We start from the raw sequence: 22,982 nt of genomic DNA, 5'->3' as shown, positions 1-22,982 counted from the left end.
TCTGGATTATTATTTTTTTTTTAAATTCTTCAGTGTTAACCAGAGTTAAAAATTAATAAAATCTGAATTTGGAAAATAAAGTACTCAACTATCAGGCTGGAATACATATGAAAAAGGCTGTGGAATTAAAGTCTCCTAGTCTCATGTTTCGAAGTAAAACTGTTCCTGAAGTTAAAGGAATTGCCAAAGACTGTGTCTGATTTGAGTATCAGTACTAACACCTTCAAAGTTGGATATTTCTCTACTGGTGCATAAGCACACTGTCAGGTATACTACAGATGCCTCTAAAACAACACAGGAAAACATGATATTCCCAAATTGTTATGCAAGTGTAGACAGATGGGGGACAGAGGGTTTGGAAGACTGACTTCCTGGGTGGTAGGTATCCAAAAAGTTAATTAAAATAGGTCCAGAGCACAGTGAGTCTGACAATACATCCATTTGCTTCAGTAGCTTTGAAGAGACTATCTTGACTTTTAAGATAATGACTTCTTTGTGATAGATGTGGCTTCTTCTAGTGATAGATGCCTGTCTTTGTCAGTTATTAAATGTGTACAGGAAAAATACCAAAACAGCACTTACCTGAAAACATCATCATGTGCTGAAAGTTCCTGGGAATCTTTTGTTTTCGACCCAGATTCAAAAGGAAAGAAAGCGGGTATATGTTGCAAGCTCTTGCTACGAGAACTGCCACCTAAAATGTAGGATGTTGAGGAAAATGGTGGAGGAACTACTGACAAAACCAGAGTTAAACCCAATATGTTTCCCACTTTCTTTTAAAAGTGTAATTAAAATGAATATGAGATTATCTTCCTTCATATTTTACATGTCAGATCCTTCTGGTTCCAATTTCATTATAAAGCTGTGCAGTGGCAGAGATTGTCTTCCCCAGACATCCTAGTTTTATATTCATCATTATATATCCCACTTCAATCACTTCTACTCATCACATTTGTATCACATGTGACTTCATCTTCAGTCCTTCAGTAAAATGCCTCACATCAATTGCAGAGATGGCATTATCTCTTTGAGCAGCAATTTGCAAAGAATAAATGTGCTTTCGGACATGATTACTTTCTTATTTCCTGACAATTCATATTGTCTATATCCAGCACTCTGCTTTTTTTTTTTTTTCCTCTTTTTTTTTTTTTCCTTTGGAGATTTTGCTAAAGGAGTTCTTTATTACTCCTCTGTGGAACGATCACAAAAGTTGCATTAATTAGAAAATGAGGCTATTTCAGATTAAAAAGAAAAAAGACAATCAGAGGACCTTATACCTGCTTTTAGCAGGTTCCATCCTCCCCTTGTCTTGTGACTTTTAGCGCTCAATTATGGCACTCTTAGTCTGAGACATGCTGTGGACTGTAGAATAGATGCAGTACTTGTATGTGTCTTCTGCTGGGCCAAGAGCTGCTTAAAGCTCCTATAGGCTTGGGAGAACATGCATTAGCATCTTAGGCACATGGTGTAAATACATCCATGTACACTACAGGTATCAAATACAAAGAAGGGAAGATTTGAGCAATGCAGATCTGTTTGCTTTTTAAGGACTTAATATAATTCCAGTAGCTTTGGGGAAGTTCTACTTATGGAACATACCTGTCTGGAAGCGGCTCTACAGTTAGCAGATCTGCACTGGGTTTGAAAAGGCAAAAAGATTTTGTGTGCCTGTACCTGTCCCCTCAGAGAGATCCCAATACACATCTCAATTTTCCATCCCACTTGTAAACCAGTGGTACAAGTTCCCCAGCTCGTTTAATACAATTTGCTTTGTAGCAGATCTGCAAAACAACTGTCAAAAGACCACGTGCTTACATGCATTGAGCCAGTTATTGAGATATACATAATAAAGACGACTGATTACTTTTAGACCCAACAAAAAATTGATTTTTAGTATTTAAGAAACTAATTGTTTTGCTTGTTGACTTTTTTTTTTTCACATGGAGCAGTCATTCTTTATATATATATATATATATATATATATATAAATATATATGTACATAGACATATACTTCTTTAAAGGATACAAATGCACCAAATATAAAAAGAGGATTGAAGATATGGTTTTGAAACGTGAATAGTGCAAGTCCCATGTAGCAGAAGATGACGTTCTCAGCCAAAAAATTCATGAACTCGAACAACTTAAATGAGAGAGAAAGAACATAATTATGATTCATGTCTGTAACTGTTTATCACTAGGTTCCCTTGGAATACGGAACTGTTTAATTGAAAGGAACAGAAATCCTAGCCATTTCAAGGGTGGATTTTAAAACTGTCTAATTTGCTGTACAGTATATATGGTGTCTTTTAGCTTCAAAAATCTTGCATGCATGTTTTTCTCTGATTTTTGTATGAAAGTTTGACATAGACAACTGATTAAATACATAAACAGCAAGTTAGTTATACAAGCTTCAATGCAAGCTGGAAGGAAGCTGAGGGAATTCAACTTCACTCATTTTTACACAGGTGAGCCTGGGAAATGGCTCCTGATTCCACAAGTGGCTATGCATAATACAGTACTGGGTATGGGTACAGTAATGCCAAGAGAAAAAAAAAATTCTAAATGGAGTTTTAAGATCCTCTGCTTTTAAAATATAACACTTTTTTTTTTTTTTTTTTAAATTACCATTAATATTATCTTGCAGATGAAAAATTTTATTGAGCTTTACGGACATCAATATAAACTATTAATTTCAAACCAAACTATTTAAGTTATCATTTAAACACAATATAAAATAAGCCTAAAATACATAATTATGGTAAGGATTTCTTCTTTGAAAAAAACAAACAAAATGAAAATATTTATTTGCCTTGAGGGGATGTTCTTGATTGCATTTGCAGCTGATTTAGATAAAAAGCTAATAAAATAAATTTTCATCTTTATCCACATCTGGAAAAAAAATCAATCCTTGCTGCCAAATAACTACAGAGGAGAGAAGACGAGGTCTTTTTACTTCTGAAGTAATTTTTGGGCTCAGGAGACTATGCTAACAAATCCTGATGCAAAATTAGGGCCGAAGTTTGTCAATCTGTCTACAAGCAGCCATACATCACTATTTGGAATGTTACTGTGGAGATATTTTATTCATCTTCAATGGGCTTAAATAAAAATAAATATCCAATGATAGTCACTAAGATCTAATAAAGCAAAAATGAGAGCTGTCAGAATCATTATTTTTAACAAATTTCAGAGGCAAAATGGCATAAAACCCAGTAGTATATGGAAAGATACTTCAGACCTCATGGCAGCACCATTAATTAGCCCAAGCACACATTCCATAGCCCCCATTTATGCTGCAGTGCTGAACAGCATGAAAACAATCATAAGAAATATTTGTATGTTTGTAAACTTAAATTATTTAAATTAAGTTTAAATGAGAGAAACCAGCTGTCAAAAACACTCGAAGTACGGGATCTTGCAACCCATAGGAATTATTATGACAAATCTTTGTATTTCCATTTTGGGTGCAATCATGATCCCACTTCTTAGTGGGAATGTCACTTGAGACATTTTTCTAATGCTTTAAACAATGTATCAGGAATGTCATGACAGAATCTGTATATATAAAAACATATATTTGTGTATATATATAAATCTTTTGAGGGAAGGGTACTGCTACGAGGAATATGCATGTTTAGGTTGCTGGGATAAAAGTGCTCCTGAGATTTTAAAGTTGAATGATATTTCACTCTTAATTTACAAAATCTAATTCAAGACTTAAAGAAATGTAAAGTACATCTGCTACTGATGTATTTTAGAAACACAGCTTCTAAAACTGAAGTTCCTTTCTTAAATTTTCCAAAGTTCTGTTGACATATTTTTGGAAGAAAAACAGATTTTCCTATATCATTGCTTTTGCTGTATATTCTTTCTTCAACATTAAATTCAAACTTTTACTCTTGCCTGAAGTGCCTTCATGACATTACTGCTTTTAAATTTCTCACCCCTTGCCTCCCAGCAATCTGGTCAAGATGCAGTCTTTATGTATTTCTTGTAAATTCAGTTTAGTGCATCTTCTACATCTCCCTGTTAACTTTACCTCCTTTTCTGGCTACATGCATCCTGTTTCTTCCTACTTCAATGCAGCTTCAGACCTGAAGAGTCAATTCAGTAAGTGATTCTTAAAAAGAAAAATCTGTAATTCTTGACTATGTGTTTCCAATCAACATAAACAATATATACTCTCTACGCTCACTGGGTCAGTGTTTCCTGTGCCACCAGCATAGGCCTATTAATTTTTTGAGCCTGTATTTACAGTGTGTGTATTACTACTTAGCCCCATCATCTGTCAGATACATGCAACACTGTAATCTGTTGCAGTTCTTGAATCATATTGCTGGATATCAACTGGTTTGTTTGCAACAGCAAATGCAATCCAAATCCCTTTTTTTTTTTTTTTTTCCCTGTAAATTTTGGTGCGGATCTGTGCTGGTTTTTCTCCCTCTCTTATCAATAGTTCCTTCGTATTTTGGTCTTCCACTATCAGAGCACTGCATACTTGCTAGAAGATTAAATCCAAACTAGTTTTCTTCCTTCGTATAGCAAAAATCCAGGTGCTATTTCAATAGCTATTCAGAATAGACTCCTTCCTATTCCACACACAGCCATGATACGGTCTCTTCTGAAAGATTCAGCTCTGTAGAATGGTAAAACCAGCTCGTTAACTTCATTCAGAATCTTCTGTATGCCCTATATTTCCCCATGAAGTATATCACTCATATGACACATTTATTCGTGAATTGTAACCTATTCAAATTTCTCACCCTGAGTTAAAAAAAAATCAAAAGTATTAGCTGCTGCAGAACTAGTTACTGTCATAAAAGAAGTGATATCTGAATGCCTCTTCCTGGAACATGATGCCTGTAGGTGTAACAAGAAACTTATCCACTGTCCTCCAGACTTCCTTTTATTCCTGTATTCAGCATAGTGTTTTATTTAGTGTTTCTTCAACTTCTGTGTTTTATTCAACAGTAATACAGAACCCATGGAGATACTCCATTAAGCACTTAACTGTCAGCACTGTGCAGCATAAATCCTGTCAGAATATAACCATTTATTCTAAAGAGATCTTTTAAAAATGATATTAAGGAACAGCTTCTATAGAAGCATTTTCCTAAATTGTCATGCCTTTCACACAAACGTTTCTGTCATTATTTTAAAGATGAGATGTCAGGACCTTTTCACGAGAAGCGGAATAGGAGGAAGAGGTTTCCATCTGGAATTTATAATTTCCTGGGACGCCCAAGATGTTCCAAGAAGAGTTGCACCACACATACTAGTCTCTAAAAAAGCATCCTTTTTTGTCTGAGTAGCCATATTCCAGGTCTATGCTATGGTCCATGGTCTGCTTCAATGCCACACAAAAATTTTCCTTATTTGTAATATATGTACTTGTATGTGGGATTACTTGCATTAAAAAAAAAAAAATAAAAAAAATATTTAGGATTAGAATCCTAGATATTGAGTCCTTGGAATTATTTTGTCTATAACCATGAATTCCCTTCCCTTGCCTCCTGCACAAACAACTGGCCTCTTTCAACTCTAAATTAAATTGGCATTAAACTGCTCATATGCTGCCATTAGCTTCCCCAAGACTACCAGAAAATTATACTAGAAACCATTTTAATATACACAGTAGTAAGACATCTTTTAAGTATAAAACTAAAAAAACCTGATTTGTAATGTGCCATTTTTACTCCTCTACAAATCTGTAAGTCTGCTTATAGCTTTTAAGTAAGAGCTGTAATAAATCACCAGTGTCAACACATTGCGGGGTAGAGTATTAATTGCAGACACTGGTTCAGAACCAATCCAGGCACTTGGTTGAGATGTTTAGCTCAGTGAGATACTGGAATGGGTATTTGCTTTGCTTTGGTTATTTCATCTGTAAAAAGTGGATATTACAAAAGATTTATATTAAAAAATGTCTATTAAAATTGGTATGATATTTATATATTTAAAACCACATCATTCACCAAAAATGCTTAGTTTTTCCATTACTTTCAGCTATTGTAAGTACTAAGAGTGATGTGGAAAAAATCAGCTTTAAGCTGGGACATTCTTCTGGAAAGTGCTGCTTGCAGTTCAGTTCTCACTGGCAGAGGAAGGAATCAGTCCAGGTTATCTACACCTTAAACCTTGCTGTAACTACTAAGTTTATCTGATTCCCATGTTTTATTTTAACTCAAGTGAAAAATTTTATATGATATAAAAACTGTATTAGTTCTATCTTTTGAGTGAGATAAGGAAAGTGCTTTCTTTTTTTCTGCCGCTTCCTTCCCTCCATCCCCACAGTTAAGTTCAAGCTAATTAGAGAAACAAGCTATGCCAAAACGGGTTTTACAACTTGATCCATTTTAGAGAACTACTTAAATTTTCACAGAGTATTAGAGAGGTTATCTAGGTAAGTAATTAGTGCACCTGGAAGATGGGACACAATAATTCCAATCTCGGCTGCAATGAAAATAGAATTCTTTAAAGGAGCATCAAAAGGAGAAAATGAACACGTTCTGTGCCACAGTCGGCTTGTGCTTGGGGAGATGCAAAATGTAAGATTCCTCAAATCCTAATATTTTAGACAACATTTTTAATCTCAAGGGAATAAAGTTAGTATGAGAATACTGGGTAAGGACAGAATTACAAATAGAATTCTGTCATCTTAAGGGAATAATGCTAATATGAGGGTATTAGGTAAAAGCTGAATTACATCCAGAACTTATTGCCAGCAAAATTCAGTGAACTTCACTCACTGATGGCAATACTTCATTATTTCACTTGATTTAATACCTGCTGAAGGAATGTCATCCACCTCTTAAAGGTACCTGCAAGCCTTCTCTAGTTGCATTGATTTTGCTAGCAACATGAAGGAATGCCACCTGTCTAGGGGTTACATCTTAACAATATATACTTGCATGACATCAAAATAGGGAGTTTCAGCAGTCCAACAGCAGCCTGAAGCTTGGATGTAAAACTGATTATAATTTTTAAAAGAGATTTGAAGGTGATGGAGAGCTATTAAAATCCCAAGCAGTCAATGTTAAGTGATGGTTATAAATTTTATTATATTTGCATAATGCTATTTAATTAGAACACAGCTATCAAAAATGTTCCATGAAGTCAAGGATATTGATAAATCAATAGTTGATGAAAATCGCTTTTTCCTAACTATTTTGAATTAAAATGCAGTGAGAATTCAGACTATCATTATTTTTCTGAGATTGTAGAAGCCTTTATTATAGCCTAATTGTTTTATTTAATATTTCTTTTTTGATTAGAGGTTTCCAAATCAGAAAAAGGAGGTTCAAATTTGAATATCTTGCCTGAAATCCTTTATACAGCTATAATGAATGTTCAGAGCATAGTGGTATAATGCTCATTTCTGGAATAACATGCTTAGATGAAAGAATCAGCAAAAGTAACTCAAATTCAAACTCAAAACTTTTTTTATGGTACTAATTTTGATATCCTAGCATATTTGCCTGTAAACTTAAAAACACAGTAGCAAAGACAGATTCTTACAAGATCTTTTACATCCTGGGGCAAAATTCTGGTCTTTTTTTATCAGTAGGCTTTGCTACTGCATTCAATGAATTTCACCCCTACAGATTTATGGAAGGCACGCAATAACTTTCTATTTCCCTATAGAGCTGGGAGGTTTATAAGATTCGTAAGGCCTGAGGAAGAACTGGGAAAATAAAAGGAAAAAGAAATAAAGAAGACAGCAACACTGAGGGAGAGGAAAGGCCAGCAATATTTTGCATTTACACAGTATGGATTATTCTTTCTTGGCATAATCTACACACCACTACCAAAATTCAGCTTGTGAGAAGCTGGATAAACTACTAGCACAGAATACATTTCTGACTAGCAACGGTAAAGGAAAAATGTTGGTCACAGACTTCAAGGCAAACCTTTTCTATTATTAAAAATGCCATAAATCTTGAATGGCTTTGCTGGTCAAAAGTTTAAACCAAAAATGTGAAACATTGGGCAGGTAAATTAGAGTCTTTTTCTTGTAATCTACTTGAGGCAATGAAAATTGGAGGGAGAATGATTTAAAAAGTAAAGACTTAAAGAAATCAAAACTTCCAAGATGGTTTGACCTCAGAGGTGAATGGAAGCTTAGTTTGGTTTGTATTTACAATGAACCTGTCAACATCATTAATTACAGGATTCAAATTAACCCTCAGAAAGAACTTTATTATTTGTTTTTATCATTTAATTGACAAGTTAATAATCTTAGACTCGGTATGCTCATTTCTTAAATGTGTTAAGGCATGGAGAGCAGTAGAAACTTTGGTTTACACTTGTGGTAGTATAATCAGATTCAGAGCCTCATGATAATTTATATGTTGCCTTCAATAGACTGCATCTAGCTGTAGAAAAATTAATTATTCTATCATTAGTCTTGCTAAATTGCCTAGGAAAGGCGGTTTCTGCAAACTTTGTTGGGTTTGGTTTTGGTTTTGTTTTTTAAACATGGATCAGCTTGTAAGAGAGGGAACCTTTTTTGATCACTATCTCCCTTTCCTGCAGCAAAACCAACTTCTGCTATTACACATCAGGCATTATTAAGTTGCACCTAAAAATAACCCAAGAATTACACCTTAATGGAAGGTATCACCAAAACAGCGAGGATGGTGCTGTTGTTCTTACAGCTTGTCATCTGTGTTGTTACTTGGTTCACAAACCAGAAACAACCATTTTCACAGGGTTTATTTACCTTAAATTTCTGAACTGAGATGTTGCAGGCACGAAGGAAGGAGGAATCATCAGTGCTCTGTTGTATCAAGATAATGTGCTCAGGGATTACTGCAGTTAAAGCTCTCTACATTTACTTCAGCAGTAATGTACTTACTACTCTGTATTCAGGAGGGGTTCTGTTCAAGATGGGCAATAACAGAGTGTAGCTGAAAAATCGTTTGAACGGATGTAAAGAATTTCTGACTGATCAGTAATTAATGGTGGTACTAGAATCACTGTGTTTAGGGATGTTTGGAAATTTTTGGGAACATGGATGGCTGTTCCATTTGCTGATAGAGGGATAATTATGGTAATGGAAAATGAAGAGGCTATGAACAGCCTGTGCGGTCTAGGATTAAGCTAGTATTCTTATAAAGCTGAAATCGGAGAATAAACTCTGTGTAGAGAAAAAGAATTAAAAAAAAAAGGCTGCAAAATAATAATAATAATAATAATAATAATAATAATAATAATAATAATAATAATAATAATAATCAGTTGAAATGAAGCTTAAGTTTCTGCCCTATTCTGAACAACTTGAAAGATACTTTCTTGGAAGGCATCTTTCTGGGGCAGTAAATCACCAGCCAGGTGGAATCAGGGACATTATGCGCTGACAGTTAAGAGCTATATAGAACAATGGTTAAGAAAATAAACAAAAGAAAGAACGAATTTGTGGCTTTGCCAAAGACAATTTCAGCTAACAAGGGAGACTTAGAGGCTTTAAAACATGACTTCTGGTCAAAGAAAAATAGTAATGTCATCTATGTAACCCAATTGTCTTTAAAATTGCAATGAACCAATATATCTTTTGTGTTTCTGCATTTATGTTAGAATTAGAGGAACTGCTGCTGATTTTTCAGAAGTAAAACATAAAATCAATCTCATCTTCCTCTTTTCATCCTTCTCGAGTGTTTTTTTTTTCTGTGACTTGCCATCACAGTCCTAACCTCAAGCGATCAATTCAATTTCTAAGGAGGACAAATGCAATTTATTCCGTTTCAATTTGCTGAGAGGAAATACTCTCTAATATTAATTCTTGAAGTGAGTTCATAAAAACAATTTCCTTCCTTTCCAAGTTTTGGATGTTGGAAAGAAATTCAGTTAGTCTTTGACATATTAGGAACTACTAACAGATATGAGGACCTTTAACCTATCAGGAAGTAAAAAAAAAATGATTCTTATGAAGTCTGTGGTCTCTTTTCTTCATGCTTTCCAGCAAGAATTAAGACTGCAAAAAATTATCTGATGTTCATGACTATAAGATTTCCATTTCACTGCAAATCCAACACACTACAGGACAAATATTTTCTCTTTGCATCTGTTTTATAGAAATTATATTGCAGCTTCTACCTACCCATACTGATGTTTCCCTTTACTGTTTGTAAAAATACCGTAGAACTATAAATCAGGAAAGACTCTATTTTACCTTAATCCAGAAAACAGTAGCAGCATTTGCATGTGTTTTTCTGATGACATGGTATTTTGTTTTTATTTGGTGCCTAATCTAAGATAAAAGAGTATTTACTAAATATCTTCTTTCTTTGCCACAGTTATTTGTTTAGCACTTTCCATATATATACTGGTTTATTATAAGGCTACTGATAAGCCCAACTTTTAACTACACTACCTTGGCAGAATGATACCCTATAGTTATATTTGGCAGTATTATTTATAATTACTCTTCAGATTCAAGTACTAGTTTCTGAAGCAGGATACTGCATTAGTAGGTTCACACATCCGCTCTTATATGTTTAGGATGGGAATTGGTGGAATTCTTTTGTTTCATTTCTCCAATCATCTTTAAACAGCTTCCTTACCTCTTGATGTAGGCTACTATTCAAGAATTGATGATTCATTTGGACAAAAAGACAGAGAAATGTGAATAGCAACTATGCATTGTGTGTCACATTTTTTTCTTAAGTATTAGAGTACATGACTTTTCTCATCTAACAGTCTTCTACACTTGAAGATATAATCTAGAGTGCAGTCTGTAAGGAGGTGACATAAATGAGGCATAGAATATGATTTGCTTAAACATTAAGTGTGAAAGGTCCAGTTTCTTAAATACAGGAAATGTCAGATACTTGCTGGTGGCATACTTTTAGAAAGCTGTACAAAGGCCCATCTTGTCGATAAAGCACAAGAAAGCTGCCACTGAATACAGGTTAGCGTCGAAGTGGTTGCATCCTTGGTACTTCTGCTGTGGGTAAATAATTGCCTGTGGTGAAGGGCTGCCTAATACCCTGCACTTGTATCTATGAAATACATCAAAAAATTTCAGAGGAAGGATAATTGGAGAAAATTAGAGGAAAGTGCTGTTTTTATGTGTCCTTTAAATAGCACAGGCTGTATATGTATACATGTGTGTACGTGTCTGCATACACTAATAATATAATATAATAATATAGTAAATATAATAATATAATATAATAATATAGTAAAGGCCAGTGGAGATGAATATGTAGTATTAAGCACAAACAGGGTAAAGATCATTAATGTCAAAACTATAAAAGCTACAGAAGTTGGATGTGTTAGGGTACAAAGACTGAAAAGTGAAATCTTGCCTTCAAAGTAAATGTACAGAAACCCAAAGTGGGCCCATGGCTATTTAAATGACAGTTTCATAATTCATTTAAACGGGGCAGGTTTGCATCTCCCTATAATGTGATTCCGGCTGAAATCAACAGCCATTAGAGAAAGTATTGTAGAGATTTCCAGTGTTCTCAGGTCTACTAAGTTGCTGATGTTTCACTAATCCCACAACTGATATCAGCCAAAAAAAAAAAAAAAAAAAAAAAAAAAGGCAAAGGAAAACATGTGAAGATTAAAAATCCTAAACTAAGATCCACCTTCAAATATACTTAAATCTGTAACCTCAGGACACTATATTTTATATGAAATTAAATATTTGTAGTGAAAATATACAGCTAGTCATTCTTCAATGCACATTAAAAATAACTCCTGATCTGTAGAAAAGCAGAAAGTGGGTGGACTGGGGAAGTGTCATCTGGCACCTCATACAGAGAAATGCGTTTTCAAGAAAAGTATTAGTCACTACATAAGCATGTTCTTCTGAGGATGCTGAAAGTATGTTCAAATTCTCAAACACTCAGAACTCCTCTCAAGTTAACCGGAGACAAATGGGGAGGGTCAACACCCCCCCTAAATTACTGTGAGTGAAGCAGAATTAAAAGTCAGTAGCTTGAAACAGATGCTCCAACTTGCATGCTATTTTCATTGTTTTAGGTGAATGAAAGTAGGTACCAAAACGTGTGGAAAGACAGGGCCCTTATTTGAATCATGATCGTTATTTAGACATTTAATGTGAAAGATTTTGACAAAAGGGGTTTTTAGCTTTTAATTATTTCCATGGCACCAGGAGAAAGAGATGAGTTATAGTCAGCTGTTTAGTATTTGTACAAATGTCTATTTTGAAGGTAGAAAATCCATTAATCGTGTAATGGAAACACAGCTGTGCAGTCACTGTAAAGATGGGATGTTGGCAAGTGCTTTAGACTATTATAGTGCCTTATTTACATGTATTTAAGTGAGTATTGTGTGAGAATTTATTGTTAGCTACATACTTCTAAAAAGTTTTAACTGAGGCTTTTGTGATTTTTTTTTTTTTAGCTGATATGGAATTTTGCAGATGATATCCCTAGAAAGAGTTGTGAGGGAGCAGCAGTCATGCAAGAGTCGTATAAGTTAAAAAAGAGAGATAAACAAAACAGTTCAGAAATTATTTGACAACAGTAGTTTGGTTATGTCAGAAATCACACAATAGCTCAGATTCCTTAAGGCCTTCCATTGCCCCAAGATTCTCTGGGCAAGGCAAAAGCATTGCCGTTTGCAGGGGAAGCAGAAGCCTCAAAACGTCAGTAAAACTGCGAGCTCCCAGACCACACGGGCTTCTTTCAGTGAGGTCTGTGCACATTTGTGACAAAATGCTTGATGCTCTATAAAGATCACAATGTAACCTATCTAACCGTGCCATACATAGCTATCTTAATTTCTTTACCAAACACAATGTCCTTGCAGTAAGAGACACATACTCATGCAAATATAAGACAGCAAAGGAACATATTAATAATATACTCAACATCAAAAACTATGTAAACCTGTATGCTTAATAATTTTGCTTCATTCCAGTTTAGCAGTATAATGTATTATGCATATAAATACAAAACAGATGATGCTTACTAGAGGTTCATTTCATAATCGGAGAATTTATTGATAAATCCTGTACTAAAATCGCCTAACACAATGCTGTGAAGTGTCAGTATTTCAGACAAACTTAGAGAAGATTATTACCATTAGGACATAACTATATTTTAAGAAAGAATCTGAGTGGTTTTACTTATCATGATATTTGGAACCTCTTAATTTATAGCATTAGCCGAATCTCATTAAAGTCAAGGCCTTTGATTCATGACATAAAACTATTAAATGAGTTTACCTGTATGAAAAATGAAGAAAGGCTTAAATGAAGACTCTTACCTTTATTTTCTAATCTCTGTCAAAAGTTCTCAGATGAGAGAGTTGTGACTGACTACATGTTTAAGGGATCATTGTAATTGTCAACTTCTACAAAATGTGAAACTGAATAAGATATAATTTAAACTAAAGGTAACCATATATACTCTAAGTATGTGATGTTAAACTGCACTCTGCTCTGTTTCAGCTCTCCATGGTGATGATGCAAGAGAATATGTTCTGAGCACAGGATTAGGTTGATTTTGGTTTGCTTTTTCTCCCTGTGCATTTCACAGTTTCAGTGATGAAGAGGGTGGCAGTAATTAGGAAGGAACTTGATTTGCCAGTCTGCATACTTAGAGGAAGTTCTCTCATGGCACCAGATATGCATTAGAGAGGTGGGGAACAAGGCTGGATGTTTTCAGACTTAAAAACTAGGGAAAAATGCCTAGCTACCCACACTAAGAAGAAACGCTTCAGAGGTCACTCTTCAAACCTCTTGTGCGAAGAGTGAGACACAATAACATGATCTGCATAGTTATATAAACCAGCTTTTTGATTCTGCAGTAGCTTACACAGCCCCATACAGTTTGACTCCACTGCACAGATGAAGACAGTCTCATCTGTGATTCAGGGCACCTTTCAAAGAAACTGCAGCATGTGTCCCAGTTTGGAATTTCATTACATATTTCTCCATATGCCAATGAGATTTTGGCCTATAGATTTTAATTCCAGTCAGTACATGTTAGCTAACTGCTGGCATCTGCTACTGTTCTGTAAAGAGTAAACTATAACCTTAACAATCAAAGAACTTTATTAATATTTAAAGAAAATGTTTAATGTTTAAACAGATTGTAAAAACTTTAATGAAGCCATTTGGAAACTAGTTTGCTCTTGCATTATGCTCCTTAGCCTACCAGCATCAAAAATGACAGTTTTTCAACAAGATGAGCTTCTGTCTAGAAATATTGCTTTTGCTACAGTTCTGGATTTCTTCAGGGTATGAATTACACTGAAGCATGTCTATTTTCCAGTTCTAAGCTTAAGCAAAATGAAGGAAAGTTGTTTGGTTTTGTTTTTCAAGGGTAGTTCTCTTTTTCATAGGTCCAAAATACTATTTTTATTCACAAGGGGGGGGTGTGTGTAAGATCCTAGAGTATAGTATTCCTTACAAAATGCTGATGGCAGAGACACATATGCTTTGATGGGGACTAATGAGGCCAGAATAAATCTGCACATTCTCAGTTCAGGAATCACTGAAGCAGGTATGCAAACCCAAGGAAAATGGAGATAAAAGAATGAAATACAGAACTGAATAATAAGATTTTTCTATTGTGGACACCTAATATTTTCAGTATTATGGATGGAATAGTAGCTAATTTATTATATAAATCATAAATGATGCATCTAATTACTGATATATCATAGTTATAAAGTCTACTGTTATCCGTTTATTTGTGGCAGTGTTTCCTAGCTGTTTACCATCCATCATGTAGCTCAGGGCTAAAAGAGAAGAAACAATTACCACATAAGGAGCATTTCCACATAAATTTAAGGGGAGCTGCACTTAAAGAGACTGCAGATTAACATTCTTTTAGCATGGTTAAGTAATCAGGAACATCAGTCAGATAATGAGGGATTTTGTTAAGAAATTCAGATTGAAAGACATGGTAGTATAATTCCTTTTGCAGAAATCAAGATTTTCTTGTGTTATGATTTTTCTTGTTAAACCCATACAGTAAGCAGCTTTAGTTTTCTTTATAGCATTATACTATTCTACAGGGTTCCATAAGATCTTATGGTGCATCTGGTCAAACAATGCACCTGGCATGTTTCCAATCTTCAGCTCTTTCTGCTAAACACAGAAAATAGCTGTGTAGAGAACTGGGATTCATTGTACACTTCCTGTCAATTGCAATCCATTTTCAAGGTAATAATTATTACAAGCACTACGCATGTGGTGCATATTCAATTAGAGATAAGAAGGCAATTTATAAATGAGGGCAGCCTGTTTGTAACAAACCCAGTGGCTCTGTAGAGATGCATTGAGTTAGCGAGCTACGATGGTCCAGTTCAGGAATACAGGGTTTAGCCAGCAGCCTGGGATGCAGCTGGAGCTCACTAGTGCCTCAGGAGGGAAAACTGGAAGTTATACGGGAAAGTGCAGGACAAGAATGAGGGGTTGCTTCTCTTCAGGATACTTAGGCTAGAGCTGTAATGATAGCTAATGTAGAGACATGTGTGCTTCTGGACTTTTAAAAGGGTCTAAGACTGTGATTTCTGTTGCTTTCAATATAAGTTAGGCATCTCAAAGCAGAAATTTCTACCTACAATTTCAGGTATCTACTCTTAACAAGCTATATGCTAAATACAGCATAAGCCATTCTTCACAACCTTTTTATGTTTTATTATTTTCTTCTCTCAGAAAGAAAAAGGGACATTTCTCTGTCCTCCCTGATCATTTTGAGCAGCTGCAAAACAAAGGTTTTGCTATAGGCCTTGTGTCAAAAAAAAAAAAAAAAAAAAAAAAAAAAAAACGTTTTCCCTAATTAACTCTTTTCCAGTGTTTACTTCAAGCAAAACTGGCTAAAACAAGGGCAAAACTATCCTAATACTATTCCAATACAAATAAATCTTTCCAAATGCTATTTTAGTTTCTTATTGTTGTTACCAGAAGTAGATGCTTCTTCAGACTGTTCTATCAACCATGGTAAATTGGTCTCCTGGACTCTTTCCTGAGCAGCACTGCCTGAAGCCCTAGTCTTTATCTCTTTTGAGTTTGAACTTGCAGGGGTTCAAGGAGAAAGTTAGGGTTTTTTTGTTCAGCTCTAGAAAGGGAACTATCAGACAGGAGACAGTGCCCATCAGTGCTGACTTTTATGTGCAGTTTGCACTTTAAATGGAAGAACTTCATGCATGCAACATGTTTAATGCTAACTAGGAACTTGGACTTCATTGCGTCCTTTAGGCAAGGACCTCTTGTACACATTTTGAAGAGTGCCAGTCTTAAAAAGAATTTCCAGTTTATCCTCAGAAAGACTATTAGCCATCAAATATGTTATCTTATATCAGACAGATAATGGTGCTATATATCTCAAAAGATAATGAAAAAAGCCCATTGTGGTATGAAATTTTCCTGCAGGCACTCTGATTGTGGCATGCTGGAAGAACAGATTCCTCCTGCACAGCACATATGCAAAAAGGATTAGAATCTGGTATTGGTGGTAATCTTGTTTGAAAGATAACTTTCAGTCTTTGTCTCTGCCAGTCATTTATGTAGAAACATCTGACCTCTTGCAGTGCCTTAAAGGTCATTTTTTTCCTAAGTAGAGTTCCTGAACAAATCACAACAGCTACCAATTAGGCTGCTCATTTCAAAAGGATGAGAATTATGTTTTGTGGTGGTTGCTGCTTGCTAATTATTAAGGACATTTTGCTGCAAGTAGAGTTTTCCTCAGTCTAGAAATACTCAAAATTTTTAAAAGTCAAGAGACTGAATTGAAAGAGCCATTATATCCTGACATTTCTGTGGCCTTTTCTTCCTAGAAGTGTAAGCTAATTATCTCTAAACAATCCAATGTCTGATAACAGAAAATAGTAGACATCAACTAGAGATAAATTAATATAGGCTATGTGCCTCAAAAATAAGCACAGCTCTGTTTGGTCTCTTAAACACTCATACAAATAGCAGGACCAAAGCCACAGGGCACACACGTGTCCTGTGTGTGCCTGTGAAGGGTTCAAGATAAGGGCACTAAACCCATTTCATTTAGTGCTGTTGCTTCCTCTGATTTTAGAGGGCTCCTTCTCCCAAATTCAATGTGAGTGCTAGGTATCTGGAGTGGGACCCTTCACAAACAGCAGATTGACACAAATTTGGCAGTAATAGTACACAGCAGTCTCTACTCAGCCACTCCCCTTCTCTCACAGAAAGATAAATACAGTGGCTGCAGTTGCTGGCATGTGATTTTAATAACAAACTTGTAAGAAATCATTCTGCACCTGGAGCAGAATTTGCAGCACATTGTTTCTTTTCTTATGAAAAGATAACTGACTGAAGAATCCTATAAGATAGTCATTGTATCAAGTATCTAGAGAAAGGAAATTTTTTGTTTTAATTCTGAGTGTAGGTCTGCTTGTAACTTCTTTACAAGATCTTTAGGCCAGCAGAAAAGCAGTAGAATGACTAGATCACAGTGATTGTGCTTCATTTGGCTATAGTGAGCCAAAAACTGACTTCAGCCACCGCTTTGCCTTTAGTCCTACAATGCTCTTTTTACTAAACATTGTCTAATACTGTTCAGAAACGCTCCTTTGATTCACTGATTTTTTTTTTTCCCTCTTTCAGTAGATTTGGACATCTCCATTGCATAATTTTTAAGTTATACTCTTGGGTTTTGATTTGCTTCAGAAGTGAGTCTATAATTATGGATGGAACAGCATCGTCTGAAGTCCATATTGAGGCTATTTGATGATATATCAGGGTCAAGAGACTATAATGATTTCATTTACAGGTTTTGAGGAATTAAAATATATGTTTCATGAATGTTTTGCCAGTCTATTCAATTAATATAATTAATTAACAATAAATTGATATGCTTATAAATACAATCCTTTTACACCAAATTGTCTTTGGAATACAGCTCAATTTATGATCCAGCAATCAGCTGATTAATTGCTAGCCTGTTTCTTTGTTGGAAAATGTATAGCTATATCATAAATGAGCTAAGCAAGTTTTGAAAACTTAATGTATTTTCAAGGGATTTCCAGGAGATATTAGCTGTTCCTCTGCAAAGTGATGACTTTTAATTATCAGAGATAATCGTATCTGCTTTATAGTCTGGAGATTAAAATTTGAAGCAATCAGTACTGTCTCCATCAGTGAACAAAGCCCAAAGACCGGTCTGAACTTTCAGTCCTCCAGTGCAAGTTAATTTGATTAAGCAGTCCTAGTAAGACTACATGCTTTGGTAAAGTTACTTAGAAGTTATGCAGCACTGAATTCTCTTGTTTAACCTTTACCCTATTCTCAAGCTTGTGTAAAAACCTTGGAGGTGAAGGGCTGCTGAAATCTTAATGCGACATCTTGTGCATACTGCACGCCCGGTGCAGCTGAACAATCAGTCCAGTAGCTTTAGTCTATAAGGCAGGTGTTCTCTAATGGGTTTGCTATCAGGATCAGCAAAAAATGTGAGTAACTGTTTAACTTGTAATGTGGTTAGAAAGGCTATTACACGGAATTTGAGAAAGAAGCCCTCAGGAGCTTTTTACACGCAAAGCTTTCAGAGGTGACTATGCAAACAGGGGTTAGATTGGTGGAATGAATGGCAGTGTGTGATGTACCCCCTTGCTGGCTTGACATGCTTTCCTGTGCCTTCTAGTAATTCCCTGGCTCTACTTCCATAGGAGATGCATTTCAAAATTTCTTTGCAGAATTTATAACCTGCTGGCGCTGTATTTTGCCTGATAGTGGAATTCTGCATACCCTTGTGCACCTAACCAAAGAGAGGTATTGACCTGTTCCCCTGTCTGTTTGTTGTGGCTATTCCCTGGAGTCAAAGGAATGTAACCATATAATGTAACTCATAAGTATGATGAATAACATTTATAGCCATTAGAGAAAGTGAGAAGCCTTTCTTAATACTCCACCACTAGAAAACTATGCTGGTCTTAGCTTGGCATTTGAGTGAAACAGAGAGGGCAGAGAGAAAAAAGGAGGAAGAAATGTCTTCTCTCCCTGTAGAAAACAGTATTGTCCATGCATCCCTTTCTAAGAGCTGATCTGTAGGGATTTACAGTCTGCCTGTGTTCAATGAACCAGTAATTTCTATCTATCTAGCAACACCCTGCCCAGCCACTGATCTAATTGTAGCTGAGCAAATCAACCCAACCCAACTGTACATCTGAAGAATGTAACGTAAAATCTGAACTATAATGTCCCAAGATTTAGGAGCAACTGTTGTGTGCCTGTACTATAACGTTGAGGTTATGCTAGCAGTTGTAAATAATTCTACAGAAAGCTGCACAGAATCAAATAGCTTTCGATCAGGTCCTTGCAGTTTCATCTTCTCCTTCACTAAAGATATATTGGATAAATTAAACTTTAAATGTATGAAACTCAGAAGCACTCTGTTTGACCTAACCTTGTTGCCACGAATAACAATGTCAATTTTAATGTTAAAATCACTATGATCATAGGTCAGTGATGATGACCTAAAAATACTGCCATAAAACATCATTCATATTAAAAACAAGCAATAAAACCACACAGAATGTTTAGTGAGAACTGGGATAATTGGATTGAATGAAAACTCTCTAAAGCCTTCATTTTCACTAAATCTTTGTTATCTTCCTTTTCTTATGAGAGTGTCAAAATAATCCATTGTTTATGACAAGATTTGTGTTACTTTATACTTTCAGATTATATAAGTTTCAGGTGCTTGAAATCTAATATTTCTCTTTCATGGACTGTTAAACAGTGATTGGCTGGATAATATAGAATACATGGGGACTAATAATTACATGGCATCTTTTAACAGGCATTCTTAATAGAGGTTCTTAAATTTTCATTTAAGAACTGTAGATAAATTTTAATTTTATATCAATATCTAAAAAAAAAATAAATCATACCGATCTTTTTTTTTCTTACTTATTTTTAGAGTAAATGATGAGGTATTATGAGAAATGCAGAACTCGACATCATGGCCAGATATACCACCACTATCATTGTATACTGAATTTTACCATCAAGCTATGAAATTTTACAGCCAGTAAAAATGTAAAGAAAATTATGCAAAGCAGCAGAGATAAAGCATTTGTTTAAAAACAGATGACACAATTTCACAATCTGATTTACAGCTTTAAATCTAATTTCCAGGGGTTTTGTTAGCTTTAGCTTCAGCTTTAACTCAACTGTTTTGTCAGTGTGCAATACAGTTCACCAGTCCTTATTGAAAGATTTGTCATATAGCAACAAAAGAGACTGCTTTAGAAAATTTCTATAAATGAACTGAAAAGCTCTTGATTTTGGCCAGTAATGAGTAACAAAAAAGAGTTAGATTGGAAGTGAAGCTGTCTGTCTGAGCAACAATATTAATTTAAAATGCACTGAAGTCATATACGATTATGAGAATGCCAAGTGTGTGGCTTAGTAAATTTGCTTGAAGAGAATTCTTGGGGGGATAGAAAGAAGAGGCAGTAGAGGTCTCGCTGAAACAGCTGCATATGAAAGGGTAATCTTTGGATTAGAAAATAAATTAGAAGAATTCAAAGGAATTTAACAACAATTTTTGAACCATATCGTAAGGGAGGATGAGGATTAAGAGCTTATGGGGTAAGAGAAAAACAGAATAGAAGGGGTGCATAAAACTCATAGCTCCATAGAGAAACATAATCCCTTTTCCATGTGTTCAAGGGTAAATTCAGTTTATTTTCACTATTTTCTTTTGAACTGTTGAATGGGAGGGAACAAAAGAGTAAACATGAACAAACCCAGTATGCATTTAAAATAAATGTTAGTTAATTCTGTAGTTGAAAAAGGTTCATATATAATCAAAAATACCTTGGCCTGTCTTTTTCTCTCTCTGAGGCTATGCATCACTAAATCATGCAGATGTATCCCTGAAAAAGCCTTGTATTCAAAATGTAAGAGTTGTATGCGAGAGTAGTAATGGCATATGCAATTCAGTATTTCTGTAAATAGAAACAATTCTATAGTGGCTATAAATGTTACTCCCTTATGATACAGTTATCAGTGAAAGGTTCTCTTCTCTGATGGAATACTTTTTGAAAGCATCAGTCTCTGCTGGTATGAAGAAATGCTATGAGAAGACTTATCCTATTCAGTAGCTAAGACTTTATTCTGGAAGTACTGACCAGGAATTTTTTTGTGATTTAAAATCTAAGAGAGTCTGACAGTTGAACTGATACTGTGGCCAGTGTTTTTTCTATCAAACTTTTTGGATAGAAAATTGGATTTTTGATTCAATTGAGATGTGCAAGAGTCGAGATTTTTCTACATAAAATTCCCAATGCTTAAAACAGAGGAACTGCTGAAAAAGGTACCAGACTGAATCATGAAAATTATAGTCTTTGACCATATGTTTCCCTTTTGTTCTAGGAGATAGATTTTCTACAACCTGGGGTTTTTGGGACATATGAGTCAACATTAAAAGGGAAGAAAACTGCATTTAAATGGCTACTCACGGGATAGTGGTAAGGTAGTCTAGAATTACTCCTTGTGCTGAAAAGTATTTGAACATTGCCATGCCATATATCTAGTACTGAGAACATCCCCAAGTTTTAAAACAGAATTAAAGTTGTACTAGTCACCTGTTCAAACAAAAAACAGATGTCCAGATTTCTCTTGTCTCTAAACTCTAACATAATGCAAGAAAAATCACTATCTTTCTAATTTTGTCAGACTTTTAATGAGGCAGAAATGAAACATCATTGCTCAAGTCTGTGATTCATACTGCAGTTTACACAGTCCCTTTGCAAAAATCCACATGGATCCATTCTCTTAGACCACTTCTCTCTTATTTACCAGAACTCTTTGATTGCCTTAACTTCATAGCATTTCTGTATGAAGTTAGCGTAAACTGCTATCTCCTTACCCTTCTTCTCCCTGACTGACATTTCAGGTCTCTTGGGAAGAACAGATTCTTACATTTTTTGCTTATCCAGAGGATTGTTATTGTCTTCCTAGCAAAATCTCCAGTCTTTCCCCTAATGAAGACATAAGCCTCTGCATTAATGAAATCCCATCCAGCTATATTGCAGTACCTCTGGCCATTCCTTACACCAGTTGAAGACACAAAGTCAGTTATTTCCAAGCCCTACCTGTTTAGTTCTCATTTTGGAATCTGGTGACAGATTGTTGTAGGTATAATGGGCCTGTGTGACTCCACAGAAAAGGACTGCAACAATACCTGAAATTCAAAGAAAAAACAGTTAGCTGCTTCTGTTTTCTTAGCTTTGTCAAAAGGCTGTGTAAAAAAGCTAATTAGACTGTCAACAGCATTTTATAACAAAATAACTTTAAGATTTGTTTTATAAGAGCATCTTTCAAACAAACTAGCATTATTTTTCTTTGCTAAATAAAAGTCTTGAATCTTCTACCTGGTCCATCATGCATTCATAGCATTACCGCTGTTGTATATTTGGCCCCAAAGTGTAGAAAATTTGTTTGAATTAATACGTGGTAACATTTGACCATAATCTGACTGACAGTAAGGCAAGGATAACATAATTGTAATATGAAGGACTTCAGACTATTTTGGCAGAAACTGAACTGGAAAGGAAAAAAATAATTTTATTACATTTAAATGGTTTGAGAACACTTGGTACTGAATAACTGCAACAGGGGAAAGTCTTTTCAGTCTGTGCTTGATTGTTAGCATTAGCATAATCAGCGTGTAACAGTGTGCAAGGTGACAGTAGCACGTTGCTTAAAAGTGATGCTCTGGCAGGTGCAAGCTGCGTTGTCCAGAATGACTAGGTCAACGACTGTAGCCATGTGGCAAGTAATTATATTTCCTAGCTCACCAGAATCATTGGATATAGTCACTGTAATGCAGTATTATAATTAAAGTAGCTGATAAGATTGCAACTGCAATTTCCTGTCAGCTCTGCACACCGATAAAGCAGAAGGAACACAGGGAGGAACACCCAGGGAGAAAATGGAAAACCAAAAATAACTGTCCACCAGTAGTCATATGTAAAAGCTCATGGAGGAAGAAAGCTCTGTGCTTTTCTTAAACTT

At 35.2% G+C, this 22,982-nt stretch overlaps 1 protein-coding gene across 3 annotated transcripts in view; it reads right to left on the bottom strand.

Moving 5' to 3' along the window:
- Window positions 1-22,982, bottom strand: part of SLC9A9 (solute carrier family 9 member A9) — a 210,725-nt gene that overhangs the window by 93,164 nt on the left and 94,579 nt on the right. For all 3 annotated transcript variants that reach the window (XM_026855025.1, XM_026855026.1, XM_026855027.1), the window contains 3 exons: window positions 22,061-22,149; window positions 2,028-2,141; window positions 583-694 (listed from right to left, as the gene is read on the bottom strand). In XM_026855025.1, coding sequence (XP_026710826.1) covers window positions 583-694; window positions 2,028-2,141; window positions 22,061-22,149 — 315 coding nt within the window. The remainder of the gene's footprint in view (window positions 1-582; window positions 695-2,027; window positions 2,142-22,060; window positions 22,150-22,982) is intronic.

The sequence above is a fragment of the Athene cunicularia genome (assembly GCF_003259725.1).
Source record: "Athene cunicularia isolate RWA chromosome 9 unlocalized genomic scaffold, athCun1 chr9_part1, whole genome shotgun sequence".
Classification (NCBI taxonomy): domain Eukaryota; kingdom Metazoa; phylum Chordata; class Aves; order Strigiformes; family Strigidae; genus Athene; species Athene cunicularia.
Note: the sequence above shows the minus strand (reverse complement) of the source record. Positions and strands in the feature narration are given on the sequence as shown.